This window comes from Acanthaster planci, linkage group LG02 (genome assembly GCF_054643075.1).
Source record: "Acanthaster planci isolate LZ-2023a linkage group LG02, COTS_SCS, whole genome shotgun sequence".
NCBI lineage: Eukaryota > Metazoa > Echinodermata > Asteroidea > Valvatida > Acanthasteridae > Acanthaster > Acanthaster planci.
The window spans coordinates 27,032,270-27,048,307 of record NC_141778.1 but is presented as its reverse complement, the minus strand read 5'-3'; the positions used below and the strand labels follow the sequence as shown (position 1 = coordinate 27,048,307).

Here is a 16,038-nt window from a genome sequence, read left to right as displayed (position 1 = left end):
GGACTATGGCCTGCCACACGTGATGCCCATCGTACGCGTACCTCATGCATACTGGCGGTGGAAGGTGGCTCACATTTTGAAAAAATGAAGAGTGAACATGTACTGTTTATTCCACTCCATGCACGTTCGTCTACAAGTGTTTCGAAAAATTTGATGATCTCTTTTAAACATTTTGACATGTAGAGCAAATTTCCCCTTTGCGTCTATAAAAAAAAATTCTTATAACAGAAATCAATAATACGAATTTTGTTTAAACAGAGACAAGAAATCCAAAATTTACATTAAACCGGAAGACTCGGCCAGAAAATCGTTCTAAATTTAAAGCAGGTGACCAAAAACAACAATGAGTTTTTGGAAATCTCTTTTGCCGAGGAAAAGGGAAAAGCAAACGGGAATGACCACTGACGGTTCGTAACTAATATGACGGAGAGCTGAACAAACGATCACATGCAAGTGTTATGTCCACATACCTTTAGTAAAAGGAAGAAATATTTCCTGAATATTGGAATGGGAAACATAAACTACAAGACTTATCATAATATCGGTCCACCCGGCATGCACCAAGTCCTCAACCCTATTTCTTATATTCGGAAGTGAGTTTCTGGCACGGCGTTATCACGTCCTTCAAGTCAGGCATTTTATTTTCAATTTATATCAGTCAAAATGGCAAATATATTTTACAAGGGTCCTTTTCGAAATGATTCTTTCAGAAAGTGAAATACACACCTGTAATGTGAATTGCAGGTCACGTTTTTGTTGTGCTAAAGACAACGTCAAGAAGCCATGGCCCAATTTGTGATCGGTCACAATCGGACACACTGATCTCACTCATTCTACGCGGGTGCCTGTTCCCCGCACGTTCCTCGCTCGTTATACTTGACAGTGGGGTGCTTCCATCCCTCGTGGAATCATCCCCTTGTCTCGCCTCGTTTAATGCTCGCTCGTTCCTCGGACACTCGCGAGTTTTTTCCGAGGGCTCGCGCTCAGTCATCGAGATTGAATTGAGGCAACTCGCGAGTGAAAGGAATTACCAGTGGGCGTAACTGTATACCGCATGCCGCACAGGTGTGTACACTTTCAACCATCGTTGCAGCGAACGTACCTGTAACCGTATCCGAACGATGTGCTGCGGCTGCAGCCGCACGCACAAACGTGCAGCCGCAACAAATCATTCAGATACCGCCGCCGCGAATAGCCCAGAGAGGTATTACCCTATGCTCAATTGTGAGACCCCCTATCCGTAGTCTGTTCTCCAGTCGTGTTAGCACTCCTCACTGCATGGCCCGAGCAGTCGGAATGTTCGACTCGAGTCAGAATGTTGAAGAATGCAATGCTACATGTACTTTAGAAAACGGCCACAAGCAGGTTTACAACTAGGCCTAAGCATTAAGTTACGATGTGTTGTACACCATGCACTGTGGTAAGTTTTTCCAGCCAAGTACATGTACGAGCACGGTGTGCACATAGAGGCAGAGGTTTTACGTGCACAGAAAAAAAAGTACATGCAAGTGTGCTTGCGTGCACCCGTCTAAATTAACCACTGATGTAGACCTACAGTCAGGGATTGAGGTTTTTTTGGGGGGAGAGTGGATCACAGGGCCAGTAACTAAATTTTGTAAATTTAGTCGGCCAGAACACATTACAAGACTGATAAAGCAAAAAAATGTACACCCATACAGTACTTGCTTTGCAGTTTTAGTGACAAACACACACATTATTTCACCTACACGTACACATATACATGTATATGGTTCCCAAAAACATTATGGAAACAGGCAAAAGTATGTGTACATGTAGTGTATTGCTGGCTGTAACTACAAAACCAAAAGAACAATTCATAAAGTGTAAAAATGTTATGCAATAACAAATACATGTACTTAGAGCTCTGCTAAATAGAAATATCTCTGAATTTAAAACTGATGATGCAAAACGTCAATTTTGTGAGGCAGAAATTGTTGTCAACCATGCTGGTACACGTAGAATCAAAATATCGTAAAAAATCTCACCATCTTGACTTCGCAGAAAATACTTCACAATAACCACTGCTACAACAAACAGCATCACAGCAACACCGAGCGATTTCTTGTTCACACGCACCACGTTCATGTTATGACAGTGAGTGTCTCCATGTGTCAAAAGTATCCAACAAGCTACCCCGACAAGTCCACACAACTGTAATACACGCTTTTCAATCTACTCCATCATCAGAATTCTACAAGCTTGGCATTCCAGTCACATAAGTTTCTGGTATGGTGCATATTCAGCATGCAAAGAGCTGAAGGGGCTGAAGAAAAAATTCAAGTTGTGGCATCAGGCCATGTCCAGTGTGCATAATCCAGCCTGTGTGATAACACTGGACACAGAAATCTGAAACAAAACAAACAAGAACGGGAATTACCATACATTTGTAAAGACTGAGAAACTGCAAAAACATGAACCTACATGTACATGGAGCTTTAAGGCCAGTCCATGCTGTTTGCACAAAAGAGAACATGAACACGATATTGTGACATCAGATTAAATATACCGATAATGTACATGTACATTCCGCTACACACAACGTATTTGTGTTGCAAATCCAGTACAATTCACAAAAATTGCACACATTTTATAGTGTTTCAGAGTACCACTGATTAAATCTACCTAATAAATGTATGAAAGTTTGTTACATGTAAGTTACCGGTACATGTAAGTTTGTACACACAGTGGTTCTTCTGTCATGAAGATGACTCAGACAGTGTACACGTAGTTACATGTACATGTAAATATATAGCATGTTTCATAGGCAATACATGTACATGTATGTTGACTTCCTGGAAAAATGTGACAACCCCATTTGGGCAATTCTACGCAAAGGTGGACATGAGGGTGAAAATTTAAAATTCATAACAATCAAACAAATTTGGTCTCAAATGAATGCTGAAGGTCTATACTCTACTGTTTTAATGTCGGAATGTAATTTGTTCATTATTTGGTTGTTCAAATCAATGACTACTGTACATGTATATAATATGTAAACAGCATATTTTTTCCAAAAAAATGAGGAAAAATGATAGGACAATTAATTGCACCTAGTGTCTAATAAAAATGGAAGATTGGCTGTATCTGCAGTTACATTAACTGTTTCGATTGTTTAAAGGATATCTGTTATGTGTTTTTGACCTTTGGGGCATTGGTTATGTTTCAGTGGTTTCAAACATTTTGGCTCACTAGAATGTCCTTTAATACTGCAAAAGTACATGTTTTTAGTATATTTTCAAAACTTAAAGGAAAAAATACTGGTAATAAAAAAGACCAATGCAATGCAAGTTTAGGTAGACCTACATGTACATGTACAACATTATAACATTAAAGTCATTTTTTGCTCCGCAACTCTTTTAATTATAGCTAATAAATACTTGTCCTTCCGTTATTTTAACGGAAGGACAAAAATTGGCAACGGAAGGACCAAAAAGGCCTGATGTTTTGACATCAGATCACAAGTAAAAGTGTAAATAGGCTTTTCAGAGTTATTCTGAAGAGTTGCCTGCTTGTATTTATTGTCATGCTAATTAGACCCTTTTCATTGCAATACTCCATCACAGGTACCAGTAAATGAGTGAGTCGTTTTAAACATGCTCACTCTGTCATGTGTTGTTACTTATGTTAACTACAGCATTCAGTGTGTCCAAAACTACAACTTGACTGGAGCAGTAAAAGAAATAATCTCCATTCAACCAAATGGTGTACACTTACTTACGAAAATATTAAATTAAAAACAAAAACCCCAAAATAAGAGACTTAGGAACATTTGTTAAGTTTAAAATGTGCTTGGCTTATTTGGTCAGTGTACAGCCTATATACATGTAACTGTGCAGGTAATGGAATTTTAAGCAAATATTTTACAAGCTGACCGGTCTAACATACATGTACATACATGCACATATAGAACAGTACATGTACAGAATGTGACCCATTAGATTCATGGAGAATCAATTGTATCATAACTTCCTGGCATCCCACGTATGTGATGTGTTGTATTGAATTCATGTTTTAGACAAATTTTATAACAGGTAAAATTCATTTTTAAATCAATCTGAAACATAATAACAACATGAGTAGTCATTCTTTTACATTTGTATTTATTACTACATGTACGTGTAGGTGATAATTAGTCATTTGCTAAACTAATGTTTAATTGATTAATTGGTTGCTAATTGGGATAGTTTGAACTTAGTAAGATTAGTTTTATGTCACGTTATATTGCACTACTAGTTAGATTTTTATTAGATTGCACTTTCCAACAAAACTTACTCTCACTGTGTGCATGTATTAGATTGAGCATTTCATAAGTCTCTAGTTTCTGGTCAGGGGCTGGCTCCAAAAGTGTTGCGGCGATTCATCTTTTTAAATTTTTACCCTCGCTTCTTTTTTTCCTAGAAATGTACACGTACGTACATACCGGCACTACCAGCACTGAAAAAGACTAGCTCCCTTACAGGCAATAATACACTGTTCTCAATGGATAAGATGGGCACAAAGGAACCAGTCCATCATGTCCATTCCACAGATGGTGGTCACTGTGCAAAAGATTGCCCCAAATCATGGGGTATACATGTGGCAACAGTGTCTTTAGACTGGGGAATTAAAATTGTTATGGTTTCTGTGCAATCAAATAACTCAGTATACCAGATTCTATTCAAATTTAACTCGTATATGGCTCATTACAGGTAGATGTAGTATGACCACTAGCTAGCAGCACCTTATGATCACCGTCATACATGTTGTTTTTTAATGGCGCTTTCAGCAACTCAGACTATTTGTGCCAATAACTGTACGTTTATTCATACACTTTATTAATCAGCATCACATTACGGAGTTAGGAAGAAGGTCCAGCGTTAGAGGCAGGAGGAAACCGGAGTACCCGGAGAAAACCTGCGAGAGCGAGTATAGACTGGAAACCAAATGCACTTAAAGCCTGGGCCAAGCCGGGACTCGAACCCAGGCCTCATTGGTGCAAAGCGAGGAAAGAACCGCTACACTAACCCGCTCCCCCCCATCATACATGTACATGTACGTATGAGGTGTTTAGAGGAGCAGCAAACCCATTAACTTCATGGTTCCTTTTTAATTGCACTTATAGTGTACTCTTTGGCACTGATGTGTTTCCTTCGCATTAACCTCCACAATTCAATGGACTTTATTGGGTAATGTGAGAACAAGTATTTGAGAATTTGTCTCAAAATTTTACTACAATATCAACTCCAGTTATAATGGAAAACATTTCAATACAAGTGCTTTCCTTCTACCAACAGAAATAATGCCTTAAAAAAAATTTCCAATACATTGAAGTACTAGCCCTAACAGTCCCAAATCCTCCAATTTCAGGATGTATTTATTGAAAGGCGAGTTCTGGTGCTCGACATTGAAAAAAGCACATTTTAAAAAGCTTCAAACTTGTTTTTCTGGTAGTCATTTCCAGTTCATTTGAATGATTTTCTTTAATCAGAAACAGATATAATGAATTTTAATAAAAATGGTGTTTTTACCATTCATAACATGGATTTTCTGGTCTGTCAATATTTAACACTCTAGAATGATAAACTACAAGTCAAGTCCCCTAATGGGCGATTCTCGTGTTACATGTGTGGCATTTGGAAGCAGTTTTGACAATTTTGATGCATATCACCAGTATACTAAATAATAATTTTGTTTCTGAATACTTTTGTATGTTCATGTGTGTGACATGGTATTTACCTACATGTATAGGGGACACGTACATGTACTGTGATTAAACATTTGTTTCAAATTTCTCTTCATGTTTCATTTTGGTAAAATAAATATCTTTGTCATGTGTGTGACATCAGACAAACGCAACTATTTTACTTCATACATGTAAAACTCTGTGATTTGGCTTAGCTTCAAAGACTTTTAATTATACAGGCAGAGAGATCAGACATACATGTACATGTACATGTAGCCCTAATATACATTGTACATGTACAATGTATGGCTAAGGTAGGGTACACTGTACTTAGTCGGTAGGTTTGTTTTTCTTAGTTTTCATACAGCAAAAGAATTAGCGACAATACAGTACGGTAGGTGTGTGATCAGAAACTGTGTTACTAGTGTGACACTTGGCTCATTGCTTTGGAGGGGAAATATTTTTATTATTTTATGAACAATCTTGATTACAAAACAAATAACTTAATTCAATTAAAGAAATTAATTCCAACATGAACACTTGTGTAGTACACATTTAATGTACGTACATGTAAGTGTACATGCAACTTATGAGTTTTATACACAACATACGGTACTTCAGCACACAAATCAAAGAACTATAGCCATAACTTTTGGAAAGTTTGTGGTTGTAAGAAACCTTTAACCCTAACATTCCTGAATGCTACAAAGTACTACTTAGTAGTAAAATGTAGTACTCAGCCCTGTCGTTTGTAAGAGGACATGACATTATTATTCTCTGACATGTTTGAAGCCATAAAATACAATAGAGAAGACAATGTACCACACAGTGCTGTGGCACTATGAATGCATGGTTTCATTGTTCTCTGTACGAGTAACAATGGAATAAACCGAGCCAGAAGTAGTAATTTGTAGTGCTGGGTCCTTCAGGCTAAGAGTGTTACATAGTATTTTGTAGTACTGAGTACTCCAAGCCAAACAACACCCGGTACTGTTAGGGTTAAGTTATTCGGGGTGCTTTCATTTAAGATTGAAAATTAACATTGACAGTTTCCACATTATTTGAAGAGTCAAACATGCAGGTTTTAATACTGTTGACAGAATTATTACTGATATGTAAATTTCTAAAGTCAAAAAGCATTAAATAATTGAGATTGTTTTGTTTGTCATGCATAGCTAACACTTTAATCAAAATAGCTGTATATGTTTCAAACTCATGTAGGCCTACCGGTATAATGCTCAGGAACTCCAGGTTTGATTATCCAATATCAGAAAATTAATCACATTTCAAAAACTTTAAACACATCCCATGCCAAGATTTTTAAGTCAAGTAAAATGTGGCCTGGCACCATGAAACTGACGGAAAGTAGAAAAAGTTAAAATTTAGATCATGGTATTTCCAGAAAATACACGATGCACTAACTGACGTACATGTACATGTATCACATTTACATTTCTGGGCCCTACTACAGTTGTACATGTATAACATTTGGAAATTGTTACAAGTCTGGACGTCTTGCCTTGAGAAACTGAAGCTCCAAGTCTGTGACCTGTGCACACCAGAATTGAAAAAAAGAAACAATTGTCCCAAGCAATATTTTGATACTGAATTGTTTAAAACTGTCGGCATCTGATGACAGTAAGATGAGTTTTAAAAGCAAGAATGTCAAAATCCCAAAATTAACTTTTCAGTGAAAGTTGTTTAATCAGACTGGAACTCAGACATCCATGGTAAGCTGTTTTACTCATTTCAAGGTACAGTACATGCACTTTCACACTAAGCAGTACAATTTCATGCAGATTGTGGGTAGACATGGATCTACTGGAATAATCTTACCTTGGATTTGCCATACAATAAATAGGTTCATATTTAGAAATGCTTAAAGAGCACCTCTGTTTCACAAAGGCATTTGACTAGGTCCCCCACCGCAGGTTACTTCATAAGCTGAATCACTACGTAATCAGAAGCTCCATCACCATGTTATTAGAAAGTTTTCTAACAAATAGAACCCCACAGGTAGTAACCAAAAGAACAACTTCCTCATCAGTTGCATGTACATGTATAGTGGCATCAGGTGTACCCTAGGGGACTGTCCTCAGTCCATATGCAGCAAGGTATGAGACGGAGAGAACCCCCCCTGCTTTGTGTTGGTCATTGTCTCGCAGGAATCTGGGGAATTCCTTTCAGACATATTGGGGGGATGTGTTAAGTAACAATAGTCTGGAATGTGTATAGGGATTGGACATGTTGGGGGGGTACCCCTCGGTCTCATTTCTTGCTGGGTATACCTCAGTCCCTTGCTTTTCTTGACATACATGTACATCAATGACTGATAACCTGACTTCATGTGCAGGGCTTTTTGCTGATGATTGTTCATGTATATTGTACACACCTATTAAATCAGTTCAGGATACAGTTACCCTTCAAAATTATCTCAAACAATTCAAAAATTGGTAGGATACTTGGCTCATGCACTTCAATCCCAGTAAGTGCTCTACTATGACCATTTCCACTGGATACCCCAGACCATACCGTTATACCTTTTGTGGTCAAGAATTAGCATCTGTAGAAACACACCCTTATTGGGTGTTCAGTTATCCAACACTCATAGTTGGGATGCACAAATTGTGGCAGTTGTCTAGAACCTCAATGGATTAATAAAACCGGACTTGAGCAGTTGCCCAACTCGGGTGAAGGCAACAGCATACAAGCTTGGTTTGTCCAATCTTTGAGTATGCTACAGCAGCATGAGACCCGCATTCCAAAAGAAACATCAAGGCACTGGAAAGAATACAGAAACAAGCAGCTCCATTTTGTAAAAATAACTACAGTAGATCACCAGGGACAGTCACTAAAATACTTCAAGACCTCAGTTGGGAACCTCTAGAAATCAGACAAAAAGCCGGAAGACTCATACATGTATGTAGTATCCACTACAAAATAGTCAACAACCTAGTTAATCTTCCAGTTACAACCATCATTCAGCAAACCAGTAGACCCTCTAGAACACAACAAGCAATACCATCAATACGGCGTGCGACTTTGGTGTTCAGAAACAATTTCCTTTCGTTAACTATCAAGGCCTGGAATGCATTGTCCTCGAACGTGGTCAACTACAAATCCCTTGAAACATTCAAGGCCAGCATTATTGACTACTTGACACGTAGATATTCCCATCCACACGCTGCACAAGTGAAAGCTGGTGTGATGTGTCCAGGAGGACATTAGTTGCCGGCTGGTGATTACAGATACAGACAAACCTGTGAATCATTTTACCTACCGGGTATCATTACCAAAACCCACTGCATTACAACACCATGTATACTGTACCGGCAGGAAGTCACACCGTGTATGACAGAGTAGTGATTTTGACTTCTCAAAGTACATGTACATGTAGGCCTATGTACATGTAGGTTTGTCACATTTGTGTCCATGGTACAGAGCTAGAAAGGCATCAAGTGTTGTCTGTATATGGTGTGGTATTCTAAAGCAGACAAGCAAACGTTGAGTGTGTGGGGGTGAACGTCATCATGTGTGTGAGTTCAAACGACATGCTTGTGAGGTTGAGTGTCGCGTTTGTGAGTTAAGCGCCAATTTCATGAAGCTGCTAAGCACAAAAATTTGCTTTGCTCAGAAAAAAAATAGGTTACCAGTCAAAAATCTATGTCAATTTATGATAAGCCAAAATCAGCTGAACACCAGTCACAAGCAATATATACAACACATGAACATTTTGGTAGGTAATTCTGTTTTTATCAAGGGAAAAATCATGCTAATGATCCATGAAATCGGCCCTGACCACTCACAAACTCGACGTTTACAATTCACAAACACGACGTTTGAACTCACAAATACGACGTTCGAACTCACACACCACGTTCAAACACACACACTGCAGTGTCTGCATTAGAACACCATATAGAACTCTTTCCGTTGATTGTATCATACAACAAACTTACCAGTTGGTTGAAAACAGATCATTTAAATCTGCTAGATTTATAGCGCAACTTGAGAGGTGGACAAGACAATAACTTTCTGCCAAATTCTGGTAATATATCATGTACATACATGTACATGTACGGTACGTACTACTACTGCGTTGTGTTCCCACGCTTTTGTTGGTGTTTTTTCCCAACAGCGCCACCACGAGGCACCTCGGACCAAAGATTGTAAAAAAGGCAAGGTGCTAAGGGTGTAGACCACAAATTCAAGTGAGAATTTTTGACCAGCTCATTAGCATTAAAAGTGCCCCCAACAGTATCTTTTGAAAAAGGAGATTGTTTGGCCCCCAAAATGGTGAGATTGTGCCAGGATCAACCCCCTGGGTCTTTGAGCTTTCATATGAGGGCAGAAGGGCTAAAAACTACGGTTGAAAAATGGTCCTAAGTGCCCAGAAAGTTGAGGGTTGCCACTTGAAAAATGGCTGCAATCAGACTTCGGAAAAATCACTTTTTGGGGGGTGATTTTGTTTGGTGGGAATAATTAAAAATGTAATTGGTTAATCCACAAAAAATTGAAAGATAAGTGACCAGACAAGAATTTCATTTGTGTTTCAGAAATCTCAGGGATGTTGGCGTGCATGCTACTGGGCCCTGAACGGTGCTGATTTTACATTGTTTTCAATGGGGCTTAAATTAGTGGACTGGACCCCTAAATGGAGATCAATGCGTGCTATCACTGTGGGTGCAGACATACCACATGTGCTTGCCTGTCGCGGCGCCAAGCCTGCACCTATTCCTATTCCTGCCCAAATGACGACCATGCGATAACAACGTTTTACGCGTATTCATGGTGAAGTTGGTGAACGTTTGCTTCGGACGTTCGCACCGCTACAGGGTGCACCACAGCAAGTAAATTCCCATAGACAGCAGTGATAAATCCCCATGCATACTTCGCAAATATTTTTTAAATACTCATAACTCTCATAGGTGTTCAGGCTGTACAGAAAAACGATGTTCGACACGTCCTCTTTCATTTTCCTTTGAGATTTTAGTGGGTTGACAGATTAATTTTTGAGAAAGTTTCACCCCCACAGACGACCACTAAAACGAAGGAAATTTCACTGCCCGAAAAAAGTAGCTATTTTGAAAATGCATCCCTCTTCAACTTAGAAGACTGTCCGCGTATGCACCATTTCAGGAAGGTTAAGGAGCGTTGCGAATTTTATTGCGTGCACTTTCAAACGGAGATTTCAAAAACTTTACTTCAATCGTCATATTTCGAAGAAAACTGAATTCTATACCAGGAATGGAAACATTTGGGGGGAAAAAGTTGAAGTGTATATTAATAGTGAAGTTCTCAATCTTGCGCCGCTATACGGTCTTTGGTATTATATCCATTGTGTCGATTGATCCCCATTAAAAAAACTGGATAAAACATCGCGCACTGTTTGTGCACAAAATGCGCGGCCACACAATGGCGACGCGTTGCGTTTAAGGGGGGTAATATGACGCTGTATACATGTATGCTGAGCATTTAGTCAAAATTGATTATAGACAAAACCTTTAAAAAAAAAAAAAAGAATAAACAGGAAATGCAAGAACATCATAATTTTCAATATCAACTGACCAGTTTCTTATTAAATAACCCACTCAAAATCGATAAATAAACCTGTTTTTTATTCATGTTTCACATCTTTTGTCTACGGTCTTGCTTTGGCAATATTTCCACTTTGGGTTGGTTCAATCGTAATTAATTTGTTCAGTGTGTACAACTTTGAGAATTCCACCAAGACCCACAATAGGTTTCTCGGTAAATATGCGGTCCAAATTGTCCACGCATTTTCCCGTCTGATTTCGATGGGCCAACACAGAAAAAATTCATCAATGAAATAAAATAAGGTCTTAAATTTTATACATACAGGAAAAATGCGCTGAAATTCTTCTTGCCTTCTTTAGGATTATTCAATACATTTGTTTGCTTAATACTTTATGACCATTTAATACTGTATCACGTAGGCCTATCGCTATTATTAGAAGAGGATATAAATGTCTGAAAATGTCAAATGTCATGTCAAATTAATCTTTCATTTTTAAACCACTTCTGCCAATAAGTAATATTTCAGACGGTCTCAACTTCTATATTGTGAAGTCTCATAAACAAAGCCTGATAGGCTAGATAGACTGTCATAAATTTCCTACTATATAGGCCTAGGCCTAGCCTGAAGTCAAACATAATAAAGAACAAGAAACTTTCGGAAACTAAAAAGTGAGACTTACATGTCAAAAGTTGCTGCTTCTACCAAACTTGATTTGCCATCGATCTCCGGCAATTCACTGCTGCGCATACGAATACGTGTAAAACGTTATTTCATAGGCGCCATTTGGGTAGGGATACGCTATGTTAACGCAACAGGCCCGTGCGCCGCGACAGGCAAGCACACCCGGTATGTCTGCAGCTATGCATTAACGTTCACACTCAAATGGCGCCTATGGTGATTTTACCTTTGTTTCCCTCAAGAAATTTTTTAGCAAAAGTCACATGGAGATAGCTAAAAACAAATTTTCTTAACGACCTTTCCGTTCCAGCGATGTCGTACCTAGGTTTCCATGTTCATGTAAGTTTGTTTTCACTGCCCGTGCTTAAAAATGAAATTGTACAACGTTGCAAAGATTTACCCACCTGCACTCGATGTGTTCCGGATTCCGTTGAGTTCACATCACGCAGTTGTTGTCAGCCAAGGTTAGATAAAAGATTAGAATAATTCGTAATTGAAGTAGAATATTGCTTTACGTTTATCATTTATAAATTATAAGACTGTGTAAAAATATGGATCTGTTTTATTTCAGCTTTTACCGACGGACGACCATAAAATTTCAAACAGTAACCATTCATCTGCGTACGAGACTGCCTCATTGCACTGCTCTTTATATACGTATTTTAGATTTTCGGAAAGTTAGCCGGATATTTCTCTTTTAGGTCAGGTGATTTTTCAGTTTCTGTAAATTGATGTACAAGTAAATATTTTCCGAAGCCCCTTTTCAGAGTTTGATTTTTGAAGAAGTAACTGAACGAATAAAGTATTACAAATTCCAAAATCTTTGCACGTTATTTTTCCTATCTGAGGGTTCCGGAAAGGCGCCGTTAGGGGTCAACTTCAGGCTCTATACCACCATAGATATCAAAAGTGGAACTAGATAGAGGGGACGCCAGGTGCGTATAATTGCCGCATTACGCTCGAGTAACTTAGAACCACGCTGACGCCTACGCGTATGTATGAAACGCGCACGAGCGCATGAGACGTAACGCGCATTAAACTTTATGTAACAAATAATCTTTTTACCTGACGCACGTGCACATGCGGCTACCACAGATTCTAGGAGGAGGAAGAGTATGAATTATCTCGTGAATATTGCCAAAACGTTTGCCGTTGTTGTGAATGAAGTTTTTGCTTGCAGATCCAGCTCAGTACTTATAAGTGGTGGCCATAATGTTTAATTGGACTACAGATTAAGATTGCTATTTTAAAAAAATATTTAGTGTCACCTGTTGGTCTTTCTAGATGCAACAAAAACAAAATTTGGCACGACGAACAAGGTTTCAGTGCGCGTGAGAGTGGGCGGCTTGGTCTTTGAGTGGGTGTTTGGGTGGCTGGGTGGTGTCTGGGTGGAGCTTAGACCAATGTGTGAGTTTTAGTAGTGAGGGCAGGAGGATTCTACTCCAACGCACTATTCCCACTTGTATCCTCCTATGGGTGCACCACTACAAATAAATTCCCATAGACAGCAGTGATAAATCCCCATACTTCACAAATATTTTAAAAATACTCACAACTCTCACAGGTGTTCAGGCTGCACAGAAAAATGATGTTCCACATGTCCTCTTTCATTTTCCTTTCAATTTTCGGGGGGTTGACCAATGAATTTTTGAGAAATTTTCACCAGAAGCAGACCACCCCTAAAATGCAGAAAATGTCCCTGTCCTGAAAAGTAGCCATTTTGAAAAACCCTCCCTCAGCAAAATGGCTCAAATAGTGCCACTTTTAAACCCGATTGCATCCAAATTGCTCAGAATTGGAAGCCCCGAGTCCGGCCCAGAGGTCCAGTCTCATATTTCTTGAATTCCTCAGTTCCATGGCTCTCAGGACCCTCTAATATAGAATATTTTGAGTGTATAACTTTTATTAATGAGCTCGGCGGACATATTTCTGGCCTAATTACCAGGGTGCACCCCTATCCGCCCAGAGCCGAAGTGCACCCCCAATCGGCGAAGAGAAAGACCGGTGATTACAAGTAGGTTCTTGCACGCGTTGTGCGTGTACGCAAAGACCATACATGCCGGAGTAAATTAGTAACGCGTACGCAGGGTGCTCCGCTTCAAATGCGCATACACCTGCGCGCCTCGTGGCGCGCCTATACGATGAGTACCCATTGATCTCCATTACTCCATTATAAAGGAGATCATTGTGAGTACCCAAAAAACAAGCCCTCTTTTGTTTTGCTCGGAGCGGATAGGATCCAGCCCTATTATGAGGGGCCCCATCAGCCACTCTCGCCCAGACCCTGAAAGCCGGACAGCCCGTTTAGCCTTGTTGGCCCGTCGGGCCCTCAGGGGCGACAACCTCCATAGAAACTTTAATTTTGTTCGGTTGAACGGAGTGAATAAGAATGAACTATAGTTCTAAACTGTCACTCCGCTGCGCAGAGTGATACATAGTAATGTAATGATATAAAACTTGAGAGTGATGGACAGTACGGGCCATCTGCGCACCGATAGGCCGAACCTACACTTAAATTTGCAGATTACCCGACGACATTGAGACGTATGAATAAAACCTACCAAATGCTATGAAGTTCAAGCAAACAGCAAAAGCATTTACTGAGAAGTAAAACCATGAAGAATGAGCAAATGCTTGAAATTGTGCGAATAAAATGTTTCTTTTACTACTCAGCATCTACTTGTTTAAATATTAGCAGATGCTTTATGCCTGTGGCTGATTGCACAGCCGAATGGTTTTGAACAATAGGACTTCCGTTGTCTGCACGTACAGACGCATAGTGTAGTACTGTGCTGTATCGTGAGACTTCAGCATGGCGGATAAACACGATGGCAGTAATTTTGATGGCAAAAACCTTGAAGGAAATTGCTCTGCCACTCTCAAATTGGTACAACTGCCTGCATCGGGTTTCTTGAGATTCCCTCCGAAAGGCATAAAGCTTTTCCTTTTGAATGGCATTCATGAACGCTGCCATTTTGAACATTAGTAAATGCTCCTCGTTTTCAAGCTTGCCCTGACGCAGTCAAGAAAAATGTCAAGTAACTACCCCAATTCTGTAGAACTTACTTATTTTTATTCATACAAAATGAAGCAACTGCTTATTGTCAAGCACAAGCAAAAAGTAAATACTTTTACTTTTTAGCAATTGTATCAAAGTAAAAGCATTTACTTCGTTATTACTCATACAAACAAGAGTAAATGCTTAAAAATGGTAGTAAAAGCAAATGCTACTGTGACGGCAAAATGTTCTTTTCCAGTGACTACAATATATGTATTTAAACACTCAGAATGTATAATTAAAAAGGGGTTGGTTACAGTAGTTAAAAAGAAACAAAGAAGGAAGAAAAATCCAAAGTAAATTCTAAGATCAAATTAAAGTGATGCACGTTATCGAAAGGCAATGCGTGGTAAGGGCTACCCATCCTTGCGGGTCTTGTCATTCAGCATCCAGTAGTCAACGCACAGCTGCAGGGTGCCGTCCTTCCGCACGATGACTACTGGTACGGCATATGGACTTTTGGATGGTCGTATTATCTTCTGTTGCAGGAGCTTCTGGAGGTGTGTCTTCACTTCCATCATCTGCTGGGGTGGTATCCAGCGGTGGGGCACACACACTGGCTGTTAATCGGTGGTTGGGATTTTATGTTTCACTGTGTCTGAATAGCCCAGGTCGTCACTACAACAGAAGACATCTTGGTACCTTCTAAGAGGGGTCAACAGTTGCTCCCTTTGTTTGGAGCAAGACTGGGCATCTCCAATGTCAATGTCAAAAGGCAGCTTCACTTCTTCATTCAAATCTGATGCTTGGATCTTGTTACAGGAAGTGGTGACATCAGCAGAACTGTCTGACTTCAGGTGGATAGCCTCATCTGTCACAGCAACAGAACGCCTGCTCAAGTGAATGACTCTGGCCTCCTTCTGGGCTGCAGCCAGACATCATCATTGCTGATGTTCACCACTGCGACTGGAACCAGTCCTCATTAGGCCGTTGCTTATGTGTCGACAACTGTTATCCCCTTTGGAAGGTTCAACCCATCCTGGATGTCCTGGACCGCCACCTCTTGTGTATCTACCTGTCTAGTGATGCAGGTGACATAACAATGCGTGTAGAGTGAGCAGATATGCACAACGGTTCCCG

General features: G+C 39.6%; 2 protein-coding genes across 3 annotated transcripts in view; one reads left to right on the top strand and one right to left on the bottom strand.

The window, feature by feature from the left end:
- LOC147800087 (xylosyl- and glucuronyltransferase LARGE1-like) overlaps nt 1-12,386 on the bottom strand; it is a 70,079-nt gene extending 57,693 nt beyond the window's left edge. The window contains exons 1-2 of one of the 2 annotated variants that reach the window (XM_087132805.1): nt 12,305-12,386; nt 2,007-2,367 (exon numbers count right to left, since the gene is read on the bottom strand). In XM_087132805.1, the coding sequence (XP_086988931.1) occupies nt 2,007-2,106 (100 nt within the window). In that variant the 5' untranslated portion in view covers nt 2,107-2,367; nt 12,305-12,386. Of the gene's footprint in view, nt 1-2,006; nt 2,368-9,642; nt 9,802-12,304 lie in introns of those variants that run through there. The other variant, XM_087132804.1, reaches the window with a different exon arrangement.
- The window catches only part of tbck (TBC1 domain containing kinase), a 195,990-nt gene that overhangs the window by 136,025 nt on the left and 43,927 nt on the right, over nt 1-16,038 (top strand). The window lies entirely within an intron of this gene.